General features: G+C 33.9%; 1 protein-coding gene across 5 annotated transcripts; it reads left to right on the top strand.

Moving 5' to 3' along the window:
• Positions 1 to 29: 29 nt before the first annotated feature.
• Positions 30 to 19,489, top strand: slc47a2.2 (solute carrier family 47 member 2, tandem duplicate 2). 5 transcript variants are annotated; one of them, XM_087299993.2, is made up of 18 exons: positions 30 to 90; positions 169 to 367; positions 1,728 to 1,829; positions 1,912 to 1,980; positions 2,057 to 2,205; positions 3,454 to 3,496; positions 4,900 to 4,944; positions 5,066 to 5,163; positions 5,266 to 5,363; positions 7,087 to 7,200; positions 8,722 to 8,789; positions 12,102 to 12,210; positions 13,502 to 13,577; positions 13,794 to 13,863; positions 13,999 to 14,131; positions 18,828 to 18,922; positions 19,001 to 19,079; positions 19,154 to 19,489. In XM_087299993.2, exons 2-18 carry the CDS (start codon positions 185 to 187, stop codon positions 19,381 to 19,383), a joined length of 1,761 nt encoding a protein of 586 aa, XP_087156119.1. In that variant the 5' UTR covers positions 30 to 90; positions 169 to 184; the 3' UTR covers positions 19,384 to 19,489.
• The last annotated feature ends 3,923 nt before the right edge of the window (positions 19,490 to 23,412 follow it).

Below are 23,412 nucleotides of genomic sequence, written 5' to 3'. Positions count from 1 at the left end.
TTATATACTAACCTTGTGTACTACAACAGGAAGCTGCTACTGCCAGACAGTGTTTAGAGGGTTTCATTTTAAAAAGGCTGACATTTTAAGGTATGTTTGATCTAATATTTACATTTTTGTGTGTGAATATGTATTTGTTTTATAGCTAACTAATGTTTTTGATCACAGGGAACTAAGTTTAAAAATGGAAATGAACAGTATTCATACAGAGGATCATATAAATGGATATCAAAAAGAGGAGAAAGTTGAAGATGCTCAGTTGACTTCGAGAAGCATCTGTGCTGAATGTCTAAGAAAACTCAGAAGATTGTTACCAGTAAATTATAAAGAAGAAGTAATGCAGCTGCTAAAACTTGCTGGACCGGTGGTAAGTCTGAATGTTACTGTGACAACGTCACAACTGTTGCTAAATGTAAGGTAGATAAAGTGGAAAATGTATTGTGTATTTTTAGTTAGTTATTGTTTTTTTTTATTTTTTTACTTTTCTATGTATTTTGTAACCATTTAATGTTTAATCCAAAAAAAATACAATTTGTTTAATTTTACTTTTTATAGGACACATTAAAATGCTCGTTGAAAGAGAAATGCAATGATTCTGGGGTTATGACACGACATTTGAACTTTTGTGACTTTAAATACATATATATATATATATATATATATATATATATATATATATATATATATATATATATATATTTATACACTCACACACACACACACACACATATATATATATATATATATATATATATATATATGTGTGTGTGTGTGTGTGTGTGTGTGTGTGTGTGTGTGTGTGTGTGTGTGTGTGTGTGTGTGTGTGTGTGTGTGTGTGTATATATAACAATAAAATATCACGTTTAACAAATATAGTGAGATTAGATCCAGCGGGAGATGCTTGATGAGCACTCCGAGCACAGCTCTCATCTGGCTTTAGATAGGCTGCGGCGCATGCCAGAGAGTGAGTGTGGTCACGTGATGTGCGTTTTCAGCGTTTTGGTGTGGACGGAGAGCTGTTCAGAAACGCTGGGTGAAACGCTAGTGTGGACATGGATCGTTTTCATTCTAAAACGCCGTATTAAAACTGAATTGCACTAGTGTAAACGGGACCTTACTCTCAGGAAGTTCGCCTTGGCCTCAGCAGCGGGGGAGTTTGAGATCGACCTGAGCTCAATCTCCCCTCGCCCTGCGAAAGTGGGGAGCTCTGGGCTCGAGGATCCCTTGAGCTCAGGGCTCACTCCCGGGACAGCACTCCAAACAAGCTATATATAAATCATGAGCTAAATGTAAACTCTTGAAACTCCTTTGTCTTAGCCATGACTGTCCACAAACCAACACCAGAGAGCTTCTGTTTTTCACCTGTTGAGTTGATCAAAACAGCTGTTCCCAAGGAAACGAGTTAATTAGAATGCCTAGGAACAGCTTGGACTATTTGGAATGGTATAGAACTTTGGATTTTTTCATAGACAGTTTGCAAAGGGTATGGATAATTTTGGACATGCCACATTTTGTTCGAAAGTAAAGAAAAGCTGAGAAATATATATATATTTTTCACAATAACGCCTCTTGTAAATCATCTTTTTATCTATTGGGAGAAGCCTTTGTCATTTCAAGTAAAAAAAAAAATAAATTGCTCGTTGAATAAAATTAATTTTAAGTCAATAATTTGCCAGGGGTATGAATAAATTCAGGCTTGACTGGATATTTAATTTTTTTTCGTGCAGTTTATCTCTCAGCTGATGATCTTTCTGATCAGCTTCGTCAGCACTGTGTTTTGTGGACACTTGGGGAAAACTGAATTAGCCGGTGTGGCTCTGGCTATTGCTGTGAGTTTACAAGTGAACTTATATATAGTGTCTTTCATTAAATTACTCATTACATTTATAAACGCATCTTTATTGCTGACAGGTTATCAATGTGACGGGCATCTCCATCGGCTCTGGACTGGCGTCTGCATGCGATACGCTCATCTCGCAGGTCTGATAGTCAATGTTCAGTAATGTGAGAGTGAGCTGTGCTCGAGTGTCATTCAATCAAATTGTGTCTCCTGCAGACGTTTGGCAGTAATAATCTGAAGCGGGTGGGTGTGATACTGCAGAGAGGGATTCTCATCCTCCTGCTGGCATGTTTCCCCTGCTGGGCGCTGCTCATCAACACAGAGCCCATCCTGCTGGCTGTCCGACAGAGTCCCAATGTGGCCAGGTCTCTTACTCAACTCTTACACATTAGATGGAGGGGATTTCAAACTGAGGGGGGAATACTTTTTTTTTTTTTATTAAAATGAACGAATAATTAAATTCATGAAGTGGCGAGGCAGTGGCGCAGTAGAGTAAGAAGGTCGCTGGTTCGAACCTGGGCTCAGTTGCCATTTCTGTGTAGAGTTTGCATGTTCTGCCTGCCTTCGCGTGGGTTTCCTCCAGGTGTTTCGGTTTCCCCCTCAGTCCAAAGACATGCGGTATAGGTGAATTGGGTAGGCTAAATTGTCCGTAGTGTATGAGTGTGTGTGTGTGAATATGTGTATGTGAATGTTTCCCGGAGATGAGTTGCGGCTGGAAGGGCATCCGCTGCGTAAAAACTTGCTGGATAAGTTGGCGGTTCATTCTGCTGTGGCGACCCCGGATTAATAAAGGGACTAAGCTGACAAGAAAATGAATGAATGAATAAATTCATGGAGTAAAAAATACACAATAGTTAAAAGCAAATAAATCAGTACAAATGAAATGCATAAAATCATTTAGAAATTATAAAATAACTAATAAAAATTAATAAAATAATTGCGAGGATATTATTTGAGATAACATGTTTACAAAAGCAATCAGATGAAGACGGGTGGCTTATTCCAATACAGATCGCAAACTGCTTTGTAGTTTATATAATTAACATATATTATTCTTTTTCAGTCTTGCAAACAACTGACTGTGAACTTCTAAATGTTAGGTTTACTCTTAAACCAAAATAGAAATTCTTAATCAATTTGAAAATACTACATTACTAAAGGGTCATATTTTGTTATAGGATTATTTTATCAGGATTAATTTAACAATAATAGCATTGGACAATGATAACAAGAGAAAACTGGTTAATTTGTGTGCCTTTTTCATGGCAAAGTATGTGAAAAGCAAACAAATAATCATGCAATTCTTGTTCAAAGATTTCTTAAATGTATTGTTACAGACTGTAATCAGACATTTCCATCACAGACACTCTCCCACCTCCCCCTTACATTAGATATTTTGCTTGTTTAGCAAAATCTATATGCTGATAAAACATAGTGTTAAGAAATTTACATGATGCAAGTATTGTGAAATGCGTTATAAGAAATAATGTCACAGCATGTTCCCATGTGACAGTCACATACAGTTTGTGTCAGTAAAGTTTTGTTAACTGTTTGTGAGCTCTTATTTCTCTCTCTCTCTCTCTCTCTCTCTCTCTCTCTCTCTCTCTTCGCAGTCTTTCACAGTTCTATGTGAAAATTTTCATGCCTGCTCTGCCTGTGAGTGACACATTTTCATAGGATCACTTACACCTGTATTCAAATGTTGTATCTACCTCAAATCATGCTAGCTGCTAAACAGATTCGCCAAAGAAATTATATACAAAGAAAACATTTATTAAAGCGTTTGCTTTAATGTGTTGAGTTAAATCAAATTTGGAGCACAGAGTAGTTTTGCTATTTGAAATGAGCATTTATTTCAGTTTATTTGAAATTGTTTTTAAATTGGCTTTCAATTCAAATTGAGTTTTTGTAAGTGTTTATATTGAGCTTTTATATACAGTTGAAGTCAGAATTATTAGCCCCCCTTAGAATTTCCTTTCTTTTTTAAATATTTCTCAAATGATGTTTAACAGAGCAAGGATATTTTCACGGTATGAGTGATAATATTTTTTCTTCTGGAGAAAGTCTTATTTGTTTTATTTCGGCTAGAATAAAAGCAGTTTTTTATTTTTTAAACACCATTTTAAGGACAAAACTATAAGCCCCTTAAAGCTATATGTTTGGGGGGAAGAGGGGCTAATAAATTAAGGGGGCTAATAATTCTGACTTCAACTGTATTTTGTTTTAGTATTCATAACTTAGTCAATTTAACACAATACATATATAAATACTATATAAATACACCTTACTTTCTTAATTATCAAAATATACATTAAAATAGACCTTGTGCCTCTTTGGGTGGCACTGAATGCATTTTTAAATCCCTTATTCTGCAATCTTATGATCTGTGAACAGATCAGACGCATGGCTGTTTGTTTCACTGAGAGCTTATTTACTCTTCCTAAATGTCCCGTTTTCAAAAATAGGAGTCCCACATACATAATTCACTCAATATAAGCTTAGATCAAATGAAAAATAGGGAAAATAATAATAATTGTTGTAATCTCACAAGGAAATATTGTGGCTAATGAAACGCCACCAGGGGCGTTTATATTAATGATCCAGTGTGCAATGTAACAGTCTGTATTTTGTTCTGAATTTTTTTTAATTATTATTTTTTTTAGTTTTTACACTAATGTGACTCTAAAACTCACATCTCTAAAAATACATTGTGATGCAGTCAAATTGCCAAACTCTAGTGCTTTTAATACTCTACCGTGATGCTCACAGTGAAAGCTAAAGGTGAAGGGGTTGTAGAAGTCCTGTTATCACTAGACTATTACATGGCTCTCAATTACACTCAAGAACCAGAAGAACTGCTGTAAATCAAATGTTAATTTGATATTTACTAATAACATAATAAAATTAATGTAATATTGGTAGTCAAAAACTTGTTGAGCAATAGAGATTTTTTCAATTGATTGATTGTTTGATTTATTTATTGATTGATTGATTGATTGATTGATTGATTGATTGACATTTTCCAATGTTTTTTATTTATTTATTTGTTTAATCTACAGGCTACATTTATGTATCAGCTACAGGGATTATATCTTCAAAATCAGGTAATCTCTGTTGTTTTGAGTCCTATATGCTCTCCTCGAGAACGAAACCCAAACTCTAGTTGATGTGCCAAACAGATTGCTGTTACACTGATGCTCTTTTTTATGTGTATTGTTTGTTTAGGGTATTATCTGGCCTCAGGTGATCACAGGAGGCGCAGGGAACATCCTCAACGCTTTAATAAACTACGTCTTCCTTTATCTGCTTGATCTTGGTGTGCCGTAAGAAGCTGTCTAGATTTGATTTACCTTATATTTAGTCATCATATTTTCATGTTTTCTTTATTCATCTCTCAGTTGTATGACAGTCTGATGTATTCACAGAGGATCTGCTGCTGCAAATGCTATTTCTCAGTATTCCTTGGCCGTGATTCTCTATACATACATTCGGTGTATGGGTCTGCATAAAGCCACTTGGGATGGTGAGAGCCACCTGACAGCACAAACACTACTAGTTTGACCAAAAAGACCAAAAGACTTATATCCCATGTTTGTCTTTTAAAACTAAGCATGATAAAGAGCAATTTTAGCATGGGTTTTTTAAACATTTGAGTGTCATTTGCTTCCTGTTATATTAGCTATGAAAGAGTATAATTTGTTTTGCAGATTGATATCAATATATGGTATCATACTACTTAATTTTTTTATTATACTCAGGGTACACATGGTTTGGAATCAACTGCACTTTTTTATACTCCTTGTTATTTACAGTACCAAAAGCAAAACTTAATGTCTGTTTTTGCTTATTAAAAGCAAAAAAAAAAAAAAAAAAGGAAAATAAATAAACTACTTTTATTATGTAAAATAAGATGGATAACAGTCCAAAGTTCCATAGACAATAATATATTTTATGACATAATTTAGTATAGTATGTATGATATAATTTAGCTTATGACAGGCTTTTTACAGGTTTTTTAAAAATGCTATTTTCAAGGATTTTCAAGGTTTAAAAAGTGCTTTAATTGGTAACACTTTACAATAAGGTTCATTAGTTAATGCATTTACAAACGTGAACTAATCATAAACAACACATGTACAGTATTTATTAATCATAACTGAACATTTACTAATGCATTATTAACATTCAAGGCCATGCTTGTAAACATTAGTTAATGCACCATGAGTTAACATGAACTAACAATGAACTACTACATTTTCGTTAACTAACATGCACAAATACAGTAGTAAATGTATTGATCATTGTTTATTCATCTTAGTAAATGCATTAATGAACTAATGAACTAATGAACCTTACTGTAAAGTGTGACCCTTTAATTTTGGATTAAGTGTATGAAACGTCTTTAAGTGAAGTTTCATAAACTAATTTCGAGAGGAGCCTGTGATATGATTGAGCACTGCTGGCCACTCATCTGTAATCAGTAATAATCCAATCCGAGTGATCCTAGCTTAAATGGATAATTTTCTCCTTTTTTCCCTATCTTCATTTCGGAAGATTCCCCCCTTCCACCCCATCTCCTCCTTTTCCTCCCCTAAAGGTGGAACTATCGAGACCTACCTGATCTCGAATCCTATGATCTCTGCACGTACAAAGATTTTTGCCAGTTGTTGTGTCTGAGTCATTGAATGCATTTTGTGCCAAAACAATGATAATTGATCCTAAGTTTAGCCCAGATTGACTTCTGTTCTGCTCATGGTGTGAAGAGTTTCACACAAAAGTGACCTAAGTATGGAGAAATTAGTCTTAGCGTCTATAAAAATAAAAAAAAAACTTAATACTATTACTAGCACTACAATACTATAGAGGCAATTCATTCTGCTGTGACGACCCCAGATTAATAAAGGGACTAAGACGAAAAGAAAATGAATGAATGAATGAATGAATGAATGAATGAATCAATCAATCAATCAATCAATCAATCAATCAATCAATCAATCAATCCATCCATCAACAATACTATAAAATACTATAGAATACTGTAACAAATAGCATCTTAAATAATGTGAATGTGATGAAGTCTTTATGTAAAATATGTTATTTGCCACACTTGTAAAGTGCTTAAATTTGTCTTTGGAAAAGGTATTAGAACTCTGGTACTGTACAATTATATTGTTTATTATTCTATAAGAAATTATATTTGTCACATGTATTCTGTTAATATTTCTGTCTTCCTCACCCACCATTAGGCTGGTCTTGGGATTGTCTGCAGGAATGGGGCAGCTTCATCCGCTTGGCTCTTCCCAGCATGCTCATGCTCTGTGCTGAATGGTGGACATATGAGATTGGTGGATTCCTGGCAGGTTTGCAGACTATATGGCTTTGCACACTTGAACTACAGTAGTTAATCCTATAGTTTATCTTACTTCATGTTTCACTCTGCTCATAATTTACCCAGTGTTAACAATTTACTCCAGGTTAACATTTAATGAAGTTTCACACTGTATAACTGTATAATCCGAGATGTCTTGAGCAAATTTGAAAAAAAAAAAAAAAAAAAAAACAGTACATTGACTGGTTAAAGGCAGAAATGCTCTAGTTTTATTTATTTATTTCTTTTATACTGTTTAGGGGTAAAATAAAGTTTGAAATACAGTTGAAGACAGAATTATTAGCCCCCCTGAATTTTTAGCCCCCCTGTTTATTTTTTCCCCCCCAATTTCTGTTTAACGCAGAGAGGATTGTTTCAACACATTTCTAAGCAAAATAGTTTTAATAACTAATTTCTAACTGATTTCTTTTATCTTTGCCATGATGACGGTACATAATAGTTTACTAGATCTTTTTCACGACACTTCTACACAGCTTAAAGTGACATTTAAAGGCTTAACTGGGTTAATTATGTCAACTGGTTAGGATAATTAGGCAAGTTATTGTATAACGATGGTTTTCTCTGTAGACTATCGAAAAAAAAAATAGCTTAAAGGGGTTAATAAATTTGACCTTAAATGGGTTTTAAAAAATTTAAAACTCATTTAATTCTAGCCAAACTAAAACAAATAAGACTTTCTCCAAAACAAAAAAAAATTGATCAGAAATACTGTGAAAATTTCCTTGCTCTGTTAAACATCGTTTGGGAAATATTTAAAGAAGAAAAATAAATTCAAATGGGGGGGGGCTAATAATTGTTACTTCAACTGTACATTTTTAGAGATGCACTGTTTCCAAACATCCTGCCCTCATCCACAATGTTCTCAAATACAAAACAAACTATTCAACTGAAAGAGGTAAACCATGTGTTTCAGAATAGATGTAACCTATGATATGCATAAAAAACTTCTCTTTTATCTCTGTTAGGAAAGGACTAAGAATTTTAAATAAATAAATAAAAAATTGTACAGAAGGTTTTACTAATTGATCCCCACTGTATATTGGTGCCTTATCACAAAAATAATGTTAACTCTGTTCTGGAGCAGTGTTAAAACAGCCAAACCCCTGTGTTAACCCCTTATAACAGTGGTCACCAAACTTGTTCCTGGAGGTCCGGTGTCCTGCAGATTTTAGCTCCGACCCTAATCAAACACACCTGAACAAGCTAATCAAGGTCTTACTAGGTATACTTGAAACATCCAGGCAGGTGTGTTGAGGCAAGTTGCAGCTAAACCCTGCAGGGACACCGGCCCTCTAGGACCGAGATTGCCTTATAATAAACCCCCGTAATGAGTATTTTAGTGAGTGCCTATAAAAGGTTAAGTACAGTGTGGAATTGTATGAAAAAAAAAAGTCTTGATTATAGAATTGATTTTCATTCATGCCAAAACAGTATTTGACATGGAAGGTAAATATTAGTGTATTATGTCAATTTGTTTTCACTTTCATTGCAGGACTCATCAGTGAGGTCGAGCTGGGCGCTCAGTCTATCGTCTATGAATTGGCCAGCGTTATGTATATGGTACAATATAAAAAATGACTACCGTTTTGTTGATATATTTATCAAAGTCAGTTCTTATTGTCATTTCTGATTCTTAAATTATTTTGCAGTCAACTATCAGTGTTATTTTTTGCTATTTGTGGTATTGCTATAGTGCAGGGGTGCTCAGTCCTGTTCCTGGAGATCTACCTTCCTGCAGATTTCAGTTGCTACCCATGTCAAACAACACCTGCCATTATCAAGTGGTGTTCAGGTCCTAATTAGTTGGTTCAGATGTGTTTGATATGGATAGCAAAATGAAATCTGCAGGAGGGCAGATCTGCAGGAACAGGATTGAGCACCCCTGCGTATAGTGTGTGTGTGATTCTAAATCAACCCCTTTATTTTACTTTTTCCAAGCCCAAACTTTTAAACAGTGGGATACACTCAATAAAATCTTTGGTGTAACGTCATCTTAATGTAACATGCATTTGCATTCATTTGAATTGCATTATTTCAATCTTGGGCAAATGGAACTAAAGAACACACTTAATTTTGAAAAGAGGATGTCAAATCCCTTTCATTTGAATGACCTTGTGAATTGAACACAGCGTACTGTTGTTTTAATCTGCAGCCAGAATCGTCTGTTATTTATTGCAGTTCAAACATAACAGCTGTAGAAATAAAGCTTAATGTTAACTAAGACCAATCTCATAACTAGCATTTGCAATGATATTACTCACTGAGTGAAGCTACAAACATGAACATTAAAAAAATCTGCCAGCTCCCAAAGCATGTTTTATCCTCCTGCAAGGCGGAAACTATTCTAAATCTTCAAACTAAATGAACAATCACTCTCTGAACTATCAGTCTTTGTCTTAAAACACATAAGATTACTTTTATTGTCAACATTTTCCCCTCTTGATGCAATCCCATGCAATGCTTGCTGGGAATTATACATCCACTTACCCAGGGCTGGCCTGAGACTAAAAATCAGTCTGTAGCCACACCAGCCCACATTACCACACCGACACAGCTCCATCCACGGACACGCACATTCACTACTTACATTAGTGTACAGATGGTGAAATAATATAAGCAGTACCATATGTACTAGATATTTAAACATTTATTGTATGTGACTGGAACAAAAACAACCCATTTATGACAAATTTATAGATACAATCATTTCATTAATTAATTTACTTTTCGGCTTAGTCCCTTTATTAATCTGGGGTCACAACAGGGGAATGAACCGCCAACTTATCCACCATATGTTTTACGCAGCGGATGCCCTCCCAGCTGCAACCCATCATTGGGAAACCCCCATACACATACATTCACATACACTATGGACAATTGAGCCTACTTAATTCACCTATAGCACGTGTTTGGACTTGTGATGGAAACCCGAAGGAAACCCACGCGAACATGCAAACTCCACACAGAAACACCAACTGACCCAGCCGAGGCTCGAATCAGCGACCTTCTTGCTGTGAGGCAACAGCGCTACCCACTGCGCCCCTTTTCAAGACTATTTCAGTTAATTGTATGCATTTGGCAGTGTCTGATTTTAGAGCCATTGTTTTGGTTTCTCTGAGCTTTCCGGCATTGCCTTTCCTTTTTTTACGGTCCATCTCTGACGATTAGCTTGTGTTGCACTTACTGATTGTCTCACATTCTTGCCAGATTTAATTACATCCGTATAGCCTCTAATTGGGTCAGCACATTTCAAAACCAGCCGGCCGTTGCAGATTAGGCCAATCCTTAACATTTATAATTATTATTATTACTATCATCATCATCATCATATTCACATCTTGCAAGAGATAAAAGCTATGCATGTAAAAAGAATACATAAAAAAAAAAAAACAGACCGGTCACATTTAAAAAATGGTCCGGCCCTTCTGGCATTTGCCAGAGTTGCCAGATGGCCAGTCCATCCCTGCACTTACCAGATGGTTGCACCAACACAAATATTTGATGTTGTCCCAACACAAAACACAGTTACTTTTATAGTTACTAATATTATTATTATTATTATTATTATTATTATTATTAAAATTAGACAATTTTAACATTCATTCATTGATTTCTTTTCGGCTTAGACCCTTTATTAATCTGGGGTCGCCACAGCGGAATGAACCGCCAACTTATCCAGCATATGTTTTACACAGCGGATGCCCGTCCCGTACACTCTTATTCACACATATACACTAGGCCAGGGGTTCTCAACTGGTTTGGCCATAGGACCCACATTTTACGTGGTCATCAGGTTGCGACCCAAATTTTAAGGAACTATATTACAATTTTAGGAATTATAATTAATTTGTATTTATTTGTTAACATACACAAGTAGTGACAGATAAATCATAAGAAAATCACCAACACTTACAAATAAACAACATTTTATTGCTGTCATTTAACAAGATGTATCAAATTTCAAAAATATTACAAACGAAAAACGACAAATACTGTTTACAGTGGTTAGGGTAAGGAAAGGTTCAGTTACCATCAACTAAACTGAATTGTTAATAAAACATGTTGTCTGGTTTCTAAATGTAGTTTTAATTTAGAAGGTTTCATGCTCTCTTGTGAGAGCACCTCACGACATATGACACACTGAGGCTTTAAGTCTTTTTTTGTTGTCAAAATATGTAAGTCCATACTTTACATATTTGGTGTTGCACCTGCGCTTCGACATATTTGTTGCAAAAATTAAATGAAATTTCACATGCCAAACGGTAGGGTTGTCGCACATGCATTTCAAAATAAAAGTCCAGTATAAGCAAAATAATTTAAATTAAACTTTTGTTGTTTTTTTGACCACACACTCCGCCACCCACTGAAAATGTTCCCACGACCCACTTTAAGGTCACGACCCACCAGTTAAAAAACACTGCACTAGACAATTTGATTTACCCAATTCACCTACAGCGCATGTCTTTGGACTTGTGGGAGAAACCGGAGCACCCGGAGGAAACCCACGGAAACACGGGGAGAACATACAAACTTCACACAGAAACGCCAACTGACCGAGCCGGGGCTGGAACCAGCGACCTTCTTGCTGTGAGGCGATTGTGCTACCCACTGTGCCACAATGCTGCCAAAATTTTAACATAAAACAAATAAATCGTTCAAAGTAATTACATGTCTTTTGTTGTTTCCACGTATTTTAAACAAGTAGCAAGCAGAAAAAAAACTTTTGAACTTTTTGTATTATTTGCAGTGTGTGATTAGTAATCTGGGCAAACTGAGAGACTTTTTGATTTTTAAATGACTGTCAATTAGTCAAATAGTGGACTAGTTCATGTTCAGAACTCACCAAGCTATTTTTCTGTGTTTTTCGTTTAGTTTCCTCTGGGTTTTGCGGTGGCAGCCGGTGTGAGGGTAGGAAATGCTCTTGGAGCTGGAAACACAGAACAAGCCAAACTGTCTGCCAAAGTGTCTTTAGTCTGTGGACGTATGTACTTATTTCTACAGCTTTAACTTATCCTGAATATGTCTCATTTTGGTGGGATACCATGTGAAAGATATCAAGCCACACTGCTAAATAAAAAAAAATAAATAAATAAATAAAAATATTTTAGTTTTAAAAAAAAATACTTAGTTTTTGTCTTGTTTCCACAATTGTTTTTAAAATTAAACTATTTAAATGGGTGAATTTAAACCAACAAATTAAATTTAGTAAAGCTCAACTTAATTAGTTTGTTTAATTTCAGACAAAATAAATTGTGTACACCTACCCACTTATCTTAGTAAATTCAATGAATCATCTTTAAATATATATATTTTTGATTTAAGAGTTAGATATTTGGACAAAAAAAAATTAATGGATTAAAACTCTTTCCTGAGGTGTTTTGTTCATATTATGCGACAATCTTGTAATGTTATTTTGTTTATATTTGTTTGTTTATGCTTTCAGCCTAAAAAAACTTGAATGAAAATTAAAAATTAAAAAAAAATTATTAAAAAGAAATGCTTAATATTAACACTTACTAGTGTCCGATGAGTGATACTTTGTTGACTAGTATCTCAACTCAACTCAATTTATTTCTAGAGAACTTTCAACCAACCACAATAGGTACCAAAGTGCTGTACATAAAAACACACAATGCATGCAAACATACAAGGAAATAAAGTATATAAACTTACAACATATGGTTAAAAGCGAAGGAAAATAAGTTTGTTTTCAATGACCTCTGAAAAGGTTAAAAATTTATAAATGTTATTAATGAGATCGTTCCAAAGTCTTAGAGCTGCTACTGAAAATATCTAAACAATTATCATTAGAAAAAAATGAAAAACTGCTAAATAATATGTACTAGCCACAATTTCTCATATAGCTGATATCTCAGATCCCCATAGAAGCAAAAAAAAACAATATATATATATATATATATATATATATATATATATATATATATATATATATATATATATATATATATATATATATATATATGTTTTGTTTTTTTTTGTCCAAATATCTAACTCTTAAATCAAAAAGATTTTCTAGACAAGCAAAAATATGTGAGTTTTTTACTTGAAACAAGCACAAAAAAAATCTGCCAACGGGATAACCAAAATAATCTTGCTTTCACTTTTGAATGTTTATTTTATGTACATTGTTTAATTTTAGATTTGAAGAATAGATTTGAAAGAAGACAATAAATAAATCTACTTTTTTGTGTATGTGCAATGTTATAAATTTGTTTTCTTTCAATAGCTGATTCTTTTCTCCTCTGCTGTAGTGCTTGTCTCCACTGTGATTGCAGTCGTAATTGCTGGAACTAACAACATTATTGGATACATCTTCAGTAAAGATGAGTAAGTTGCTTTTAGCATAATCTTAACTAATATCTCACAACCCTTCTTTATTTGAAAAGCAACATTTAAAGGGATGGTTCACCCAAAAATGTCAAAATATCTCATTTTGTGTTCAACAGAATTTTAAAAGTGACTCTCTTTTTTTTCTTTGCTAAATGAGGATAAAATGATTAAGAATATCCTTATAAACTGGCTCCATAACTTTTTTTATTGAAGGGATATTGTCCTCAGAGTTTCGCAGGTCATGGTTATGTATGGATTTGTTCATCTGTTTGATGCTACTTCGGTAAGATCATTCATTTTTAAGCCTTTTTCTTAGATATATATGGATTAAAAAAAAACTTGTGTCAAGAGATCTGCTATTTACATCATTTATACATATTTACATTTGATAATAATTGAAATGTGTTTTTTATTGGAGGCCATTACAGGTGGCATTGTCAGAGGTGCTGGAAAACAACAGATTGGTGCTCTCTGTAACATGGTGGGATATTATTGTGTGGGATTCCCTATTGGAGTGTCTCTGATGTTTGCTTTCAACATGGGCATAGTTGGTAAGATATTGACACTACATTAAAGCTATGTTTTCAAACAGTGAAAATAATATGCATTACCTTTAATTTCTATTAATTTTTTATCTCATGAGGAAACGTAACTATTTTACATTTTGTCGGTTTAGTGGCAAATTTTTACGAGTTCATTTGTACAGAAATGTAAGATTTTAAAAAGGAGGTGTGGCATGTAACCCCACCCCTTAACCCAACTGTCATTGGGAGTTGAGCAAATCGTACTAAACTGTACGAATCAAAACATTTAAATTCATACGAATTAACCACTAGATCAAAAAGTTACGAATTGCCAAGAGATTATGTTCGATTCAAAACGCTTTTTTGTGTTGTAGCACAGCAAACTGTTTTAACATTTATTTTCTATTTATCTTTTTTCAGGCTACGACTGCAAAATTATACAAAAGCATATGTTCATTAGCTATTAGTATTTATTTCAGAAGTGACAATTCTATTGTTACAGAAGTAATAAAAGCTTCTATGGGGATCTGAGAAATCAGCTATATGAGAAATTGTGGCTAGTACATATTATTTAGCAGTTCTTCATTTTTTTTCTAATGATAATTGTTTAGATATTTTCAGTAGCAGCTCTAAGACTTTGGAACGATCTCATTAATAACATCTATACATTTTTAACCTTTTCAGAGGTCATTGAAAACAAACTTATTTTCCTTAGCTTTTAACCATATGTTGTAAGTTTATATACTTTATTTCCTTGTATGTTTGCATGCATTGTGTGTTTTTATGTACAGCACTTTGGTACCTATTGTGGTTGGTTGAAAGTTCTCTAGAAATAAATTGAGTTGAGTTGAGATACTAGTCATCATAATATCACTCATCGGACACTAGTAAGTGTTAATATATACAAGCATTTCTTTTTAATAATTTTTTTTTTAATTTTTAATTTTCATTCAAGTTTTTTTGAGGCTGAAAGCAGAAACAAACAAATATAAACAAAATAACATTACAAGTTTGTCGCATAATATGAACAAAACACCTCAGGAAAGAGTTTTAATCCATTAATAGCTGTTTTTAACCCTTGAAAGTATTTTAAGGGGTTATTGTTACGTGCAGACAATAACAACCTTATCAACAGAACATTCTTGCCTAAATTTACCTTAAGTTATCCTGTAAAAGTAACAATACATTCATTATATAAAATAAACAAAATTAAATGACATGGAAATGAACAACAACGATAAAAAATAATGGCATCGTGTAGCATTCTTGTTGTGATGAACTTCATAAGTGTAAGATGATAGCAAAAAGCACTGCCTTTAAGCTTTCTTCATTTTACATAGGATCTAATGGTTTGTGTTCACTGTAAAAATGACACTTAATTTAAAAATGAAAACCATATAATTTAAACCATATAAAAGCTTTTATTTGTGATTGCATGATGTCCAGGCGGTTCATTCCGCTGTGGCAACCCCAGATAAATAAAGGGAATAAGCCGACAAGAAAATGAATGAATAAATTAATGAATGCATGGTGTCCAACATGTCTGTAGCAATGTTGTATAGTCTGAGTCGAATCAAAAATTTACAGTGTTAATTTTGCTAGCGTGCATTGTTATTCTTTAGCTGAATAAGTAATCCAAGCAAGTTAATCCACTGAAAATGTATTATGTTATTCATTTCAGAGTCTGATTGCTCATTTGCTTCCACATTTGGAGTGCTGGTCCTTCTTGGCAGGGCCAGATTAACCAATGGGCTTTATAGGCACGATTTTGTAGTGTCTATTTAGGCTAAGAGCAAATGGCGATCCTCGTTGGAATAAGCTGGTTGAGTGATTCCCGAATATCACTGTTTGATTGACAGAGACGTAAAGCATATGGCAACATGTTTTGACGTGATCGATCATGAACCGGTTCGAATTCAGCGTCTGATGAACACGCTCTTCTTTTTTTTCCCTTACTACATATCAGATTTTGCCTACTCTTCACCACGAGGAAGACAAGCAGGAATCATTAATAAGTGTGTGTATTTTGGAAGACTCAGGCCCCGTTTGCACTGTCAGGTCTTGATGCCCAATTCCGATTTGTTGCCTATATCTGATTTGTTTGCCTGTCTGTTTACACGTTGTTTTAATTGTGACCCATATCCAATTCATGCGTTTAAACTTGCCATACAATTTACGATGTCGCGCATGCATAAAGGCGGATTCTAGCATCTGTGCCATGATGATATGTATAATCCATTTATAAATAATATTGTTTTGTTTGCATCTAACCATACACACAAAATATTCTTGATATTTTGTTGCTGTCGTGCCATGGATATTTTCTCAAATTGTCTTGGAACGTGTAGCTAACGAATTACTAGATAAAAGAAGAATTTAATCGGTTTTCATCAGTTAAACAAGCCAAGTCCTTGCCAGAAGCGACCCGGACTCTACACACAGACTCGGGCCTGATATGGTTACGATCATCACAAACGGATGTGCGCGAGCGAGCTGCGGACCATACTCGGCCTGGATAACACTCGCTGATGCTCGAGCTCGGGCCGATTACTACCTGCTATCTGGGACTAGCCACGATGGAAGAAATTGTCTTGTTTCTAGCTCTGCGAAATATGCGAAGTGTAGTAAAAGCAGTGAATGGTTTAGTCCAGATTAACCCCTACGCAATTTATGCAATGGTACGGCCCTAATGTGTGTGTGTGTGTGTGTGTGTGTGTGTGTGTGTAGTTGAAGATGTAGCTTTTGCCTGTGTGCGCAGTACTGCGCACTGGTAGTGGAGAGAATAAAGTTGTTCTATGTGAAGCCGCATGAAATGCCTCAATAAATCCGATCTGTCTGTTTACATGACAGTCACATTGTCACATAACCAATCTATATCTGATTTATTTCCACATATGAAGGACGCCTGAAACCAATCTCTGAATATCCGAATGCACGCGTTTTTTTTTTTTTTCGTGTTTACACGGTCATAGAACAGATCCGATCTGTGTCACATACAAGCAAAAAATCTGAATTTTTTTTTTATATAGTGCTGCCTGAAGGATCAGATATCACGGTTGTTCAGCTTAGGCTTGCGTCCTGTTCCTTTACACACTGAAATTCCTCCAGATTCCTTGAATCTTTTAATGAGGCACTGTTAAAGGTACTTTCTATCTTTCTTCGTGGAGCATTGCTTTTAAACATTTCAGTATTTTCTCCCGTATATTTGTTGGGAAACCATCACCTGTTGACATCCTCTGTTTCATATTACATCATTATTTTACCAATTTACCTGATTACTATCCCCAAATTGCTCCTGTCCCAACTTTTTTTTTTTTTTTTTTTTGGAATGTGTTGCAGGTCTGAATAATAGGAAATGTTGTTATAGAATTATTAGCCCCCCTTTGATTGTTTTCCTTCTTTAAATATTTCCCAAATTATGTCTAAAAGAGCAAGAAAATTTTCTCAGTATGTCTAATAATATTTTTTTGCTCTGGAGAAAGTCTTATTTCAGCTAGAATAAAATGAGTTTTTCATTTTTTAAAACGCATTTTAAGGTCACAATTATTAGCCCCTTCAAGCTATATTTTTTCGATAGTGTACAGAACAAACCATCGTTATACAATAGTTTGATTAATTACCCTAACCTGCCAAGTTAACCTAATTAACCTATTTAAGCCTTTAAATGTCACTTTAAGCTGTATAGTAGTGTTTTGAAAAATATCTAGGAAATATTATCCACTGTCATCGTAACAAAGATAAAAGAAATCAGTTACTAGAAATGAGTTATTAAAACCATTATGTTTAGAAATGTGTTGAAAAAAATCTTTACTCCGTTAAAAAGAAATTGGGGAAAAAATTAACAGGGGAGCTAATAATTCTGACTTAAACTGTATGTCTATATTTACAAAAGAAATGTTGTTGACCAGACAAAACATGAAAACTTTTGTGTTCATATTGTCTGCAATAAAATACAAGTCGAAGTACGTTTTGAAATCGCTATCTTATTTTTTTCATTTGCGTTTTACTGTCATGACTAATTCTGATTTGGGGTGTCATAGATTTGTACCCTAGTAGCAAAGAATTCTGGCCCAGATTTGGCAAAAAGCTGGCACAGCAGGCATTCATCCGGCACTGGCATACAGCATGTGGGCCAAACATGGCCCGGGTTTGGCAGAGGTGCCACCGTCTATAATGCGGCACACAAGATTTGGGCCAGATAAAAAACGTAGTATTAAAAATTTGATAAGTGGGCCATGTGAGTTTGGCCAGTCTTGACCCACATTTAAAATACACTAAAATCATTTTTGAGTAAAAAAAAAAATTCTACCAATCAGGTCACTTTGAGAAAAAGTGTGCCCAGAGTGTGCCTAAAGCGCATCACTCCATGGGTTTATCAATTTCATTGCAATCGTGACACACCAACCTATCTGGCCCAGTTCAGGCCCAGTTATGAGTTATTAACTTGGCTGAGACTTGGCCCAGATATGCTCTGTGTTTGGCCCTTGTCTGGAAGCCAGATTTGGTCCAGTCATGTACCGTAATTCACTGCGGCATGTGGGCCAAGCAAAACCTGATTGTGTGGGCCAGAGAAATTTTGCTATGTGGGTAGTATTATGTCATAGATTTAATGTGAAAATGGCTTTCTATAGTAGTAGACAGTCTGTTCTGACACTGTAGTGATGCAACTGCTTGATCTAGCACTGAAACCTGTCCATCAATCTCCTCTCGTCTCAATCGTTAGGCCTCTGGATTGGGTTTTTTACATGTGTCTTCCTACAGTCGTTGTTCTTCATTATTCTCATTTACAGACTAGACTGGAAAAAAGCAACTCAAGAGGTGAGCTATTGTTTCATCTACATTTCTGCAGTCTGTTTTTAGAGATGATGACTAGAGTTTTCGTCTTTCCATTTTCAGGCTTTGATCAGAGCGGGTGTTCAACTCACCGAGATCAAATACGAATCCTTTGGTTTGGAAAATAAGGGCTGCACTGAAGGTATTGTGATGCTCTATATGATGATGTTTATTAAGTGTCTTTCAGTATTGACTTTCATTGTTGACCGAATACAGAAGCAGCACAGGAGAACACTGAAGAAGGCCAGACAGATACAAACACAGACCTGGAAGGACTCAGTAAAGGAGAGGGAGGAATAACAGATGCTGTTGCATTGGTCACAGTTGGAGAGGTCTTGACCGCCAAACAGCTTGCTGTTCGTCGAGGACTTGCATTTTTCTTCATGCTGCTTATATTAACTGGAGGAATTGTGTTAAATGAGGTGCTCATTAGATTTGTTATTTGAGCCTACAGAACTTTGTCTGCACTGAAAATGTTAATGCTGTGAGGTTTTTTTAATATGCAATATGTAGTTTACAGCACACTAAATAAATAAACATGTGATAATAATTTATGTATAAAATTATATATATATATATATATATATATATATATATATATATATATATATATATATATATATATATATATATATGTATATATGTATATATATATATATATATATATATATATATATATGTATGTATATATATATATATATATGTATATATGTATATATATATATATATATATATATATATATATATATATATATATATATATATATATATATATATATATATGTATATATATATATATATATATTTTTTTTTTTTTTTTTACCTGTATTTGTTTGAGTTTTAGATATGCTGCTAAAATATTTATTTTCAAAATAAAAGTATTATTTGAATTACATCCAAAGACTTATTTTGTGTGCTTGGACATTATAGAAAATGAAATCAAAGAGCAAGATTTGGGTAAGTGATGTGTGGTTCAGTTGCCAGATTCATTTAATGAACACGTATTGTTTACCTAGTTTCTAAGTAAAATGAGGAGAACAAATCAAAATGAAAGGGTAAAATTACTTTATTTAAATTATATCAAAAATACTGTTAAACAGACGTGGGTTAAAGCTGCTGTTTCTCATCACACACTTTTTCAGGTTCAAGTTTGTTTCTTTTTAGCATTGACCATAGGCTGCTTTCATGCGTCAACAGATTTTAGTGTGGCGTAAGTAGCTCTTTAGCTTATGTTTGACTCTGAGACACTAGTTTGTTGTTTATTGTTGGTTGTTTGGCACAAGCAACTTTAAGAATGTCTAAATCAACTATTACACTTCGCTCTCACACTTTTCAACTGTTATTTAATAAAAACTTCAGCTCAGTCTTACATAACCAGATCTATAAAACTATCATAACAGTCGCATTTTAATGACCTCGTCTGTCAACATGATAAGCGAATTACACAGCTTTTGCAAACATTTCAATTTGATCAGATGCGTTCTTTTCACTGTTTATTTATTTATTTATTGATTTATTGATTTATTGATTTATTTATTTATTTTGTTTTTTAGTTGTTGAGATGGAAAAGAGCACACCATATTTACACAATCATTAGAGGCCCGTTGCACAAAATTACTGGTTGCAGAGGGTTTGACAAAACCAAACGAATCCAACCTGGTTAGGGTTAAGTTTGTTTTACAGGTTAAGTTGTTTTACAATGCTTGATATTTAACTTAACTGTCAACTCAGGGTTTAATAACTCAGTTTGTGGTTAACTCTGGATGTAATTAGCTGAAAGTGTGAGACCTGCAAACAGCCAATCATAGAAGACATGAGTGGGTCAGTTTGCGCCATTTCTCACGAGAGAGTAAACATAATTCACTTCTCTGTTGAAGATTAAAAGATATCAATATCAAACACATATATTTACAACCTACACACAAATCTACAAGGCATAAATAAACATTTATAATAAATAATCATTTGATTTTAATAATGTAGAGAATAATAATCCTCAAACTTGAATGGTATTAAAAGCTTTATATTTTAAAGCATATTTATATGTGAATATTGTACATTTAAAATCCTTATTGATAACTGACATTTCAAGACTATATAATATTCAAAAATAATACAAATATAAATATTTATATTCATATAATATAAATAAATGATTAGCAATTCAAGATAATATAATATTCAAATATAATATCACTATAAATAATCATAATTCATCTAATATATGGAAATTATTAGCACTTAAAGACTATTTGACTCAAAAGTGACTATATTTTGTAACAAATCAGGGTCTGGGAGGGGTTTTATTGCATCAGATATGTCATTTTACTCAAACCTGATTGGTCCAAATTGGGTTTGTGATCTCTAACCAGGTTAGTCATGAAGCGTAAGATACCATGGTCACAAATCCTGATTAAAACCATCGAACTAAAACCAAAATCAAAATAAATGTTAATACCTAAGCAAAAACCCAAACCGGTTTTATGCAACAGGCTTTAGTTAGTGTCTTGTCATTAATTGCTCATCCACATGATGTTCCAAAACATAGAGATCTTGTTTGATCAGCACACAAATGAAGCAGATAATTTTTGGATGAAATGCGAGAGCTCACTGGCCTTCCATAATCAGCCAGAAGTCCAGAACGCTACCAAAAACAGCCAATGTGTCTTCAGTCATTCAATTGTAATCTTATGAAGCTGTGAGATTACTTTTATGCACAAACACATACAAAAATTTTATTCCACAGTTTTTTCTCTTCGTTGTCAGTATCGGGTACACTGAGAAGAAGTAAACTTAAATATATTGTTGTTTTTGTGTGCACAAGAGTATTGCTGTATTATAATGATACAAGTAATATCGCCACTGTTCGGAGGGTCAAAAAGCTTTCATATTTCATCTAAAATATCTCCATTTGTTTGCTGAAGATGAATGAAGGTCTTGGTGGTTTGGAATGACATGAGTGTAAGTAATTAATGACAGAAATGTAATTTTTGGGTGAACAAAATGACTTCAATGAACTAAACTGAACAACCAAAATAGAAAGAAATAATTTTTTTAAGACATCCAACATGTACATTTCAGCCGAAGAGAAAAGGAGGTTTTGGAGCTTTTTTCCATCTAATGTAAGCAAGGACAAGGTTTAATGCTATAAGTCATCCACAAGAAAGGGTATCCAAGTCTAACAATCAGTAATTTTGAGAAAGTTTTCAGCTTTCACTATAAATTAAACCGAGACAAAAAATTACATAATGAAGCAGACTTTCATCTACGGTATTTCTCTATTTATTTACTTCTGGACTTAATTATTTACTATTTTGCAACGTTTTACCACGTCAGCAAAGTCTCAGTGGCCCAGGAAGAGTACAGTATGTAACAGCTTCATGTCTCAGTATGATCTGCCTTTTTTTTTTTAATATTTGACCGGACGGTGGTTTACTGTGTTACTCTTTAAGATGATTTCAAGATTCTGGTTTCTGATGAGTCATGAGAGATTGACTTTTTTATGTCCCTATATCTGTTAGATTGTTTTGAAATCTGTAGGCTACATTCATCTTAGATGGGAAAGTTAAATTGTGTAGAATATGTTTATTTCATTGTTTTATTATTTCTGACTTTGTTTTGTTTGGTTAGATAAATAATTAAAATACCTTGAGAACTGGTTTTCACTGTTGGCTATATAAAGATTATGGATGTTCATATTACATGACTAGCCAAATAGTGCTTTTAGCAGGGTTTGTTAACGTAACTGTTATTCTCTCTAGCACATCATTAGGCTGGTCTGCAGGAATGGGTTTTATTAATTTTAGCATGGTCATGCATTGTGCTTAATGGTGGAAAAATAACACAGTTTGATTATTTTGAGTACATTTAATTGAAATATATTAATATCTTATTGTGATTAGTTTGGTTGCATTTTATGCATTTGTTTTGTTATTTCAAATATAGGCAGCAATAGATATATAATACTTTATCCAGGGATTTTTCCCCCCACAGATAGCTGTTTTCATGTCTTTCACTACAGAAAACAATCAACTACACTGCTTTTAATATATCTTTACTGTGCAAACATAATCAAGAGCAGCTGTTTGCTGGACAGTGAGATGTGTCAAAACGTTCTTTATTATTTTTATTATCTCATTGTTTGCTACTCTTGTCTGTACACTACCTGAAAGAGCTCTTGTCACCTTGGGTTTTAGTAAAACAAATAATAACTTGACTTCTTATTGTTCATTTGGCACCAGAGGTAACTTTACCAAAATACAATATGATCATGCCATAATTTTTAATTATTTAATTAGGACAGTAAGGTCTGACTTTGCTTAGACAAAAGTCTTGATACTTAACAGAAATAATTTACAGTAAAGTCATGGTGCAGTGATTGAATGAATATTGTGTATGACTCCCATAAGCTTGGAGGACTGCATCCATAAATCTCTGCAATGACCTAAATCACTTATTAATAAAGTCATCTGGAA

Source organism: Danio rerio, chromosome 21 (genome assembly GCF_052040795.2).
Source record: "Danio rerio strain M-AB ecotype USA chromosome 21, GRCz13ab, whole genome shotgun sequence".
Taxonomy (NCBI): domain Eukaryota; kingdom Metazoa; phylum Chordata; class Actinopteri; order Cypriniformes; family Danionidae; genus Danio; species Danio rerio.
The sequence above is the reverse complement of the archived record's forward strand: the minus strand, read 5'-3'. Positions and strand labels throughout refer to the sequence as shown.

Bases quoted from the DNA above. Each gene is read 5' to 3' on its own strand.
- slc47a2.2 (XM_087299993.2), top strand. From the start codon at position 185: ATGGAAATGAACAGTATTCATACAGAGGATCATATAAATGGATATCAA. The intron at 368-1,727 runs GTAAGTCTGAAT...TTTTTCGTGCAG, and splicing joins TAAAACTTGCTGGACCGGTG to TTTATCTCTCAGCTGATGAT. The intron at 1,830-1,911 runs GTGAGTTTACAA...TATTGCTGACAG, and splicing joins GTGTGGCTCTGGCTATTGCT to GTTATCAATGTGACGGGCAT.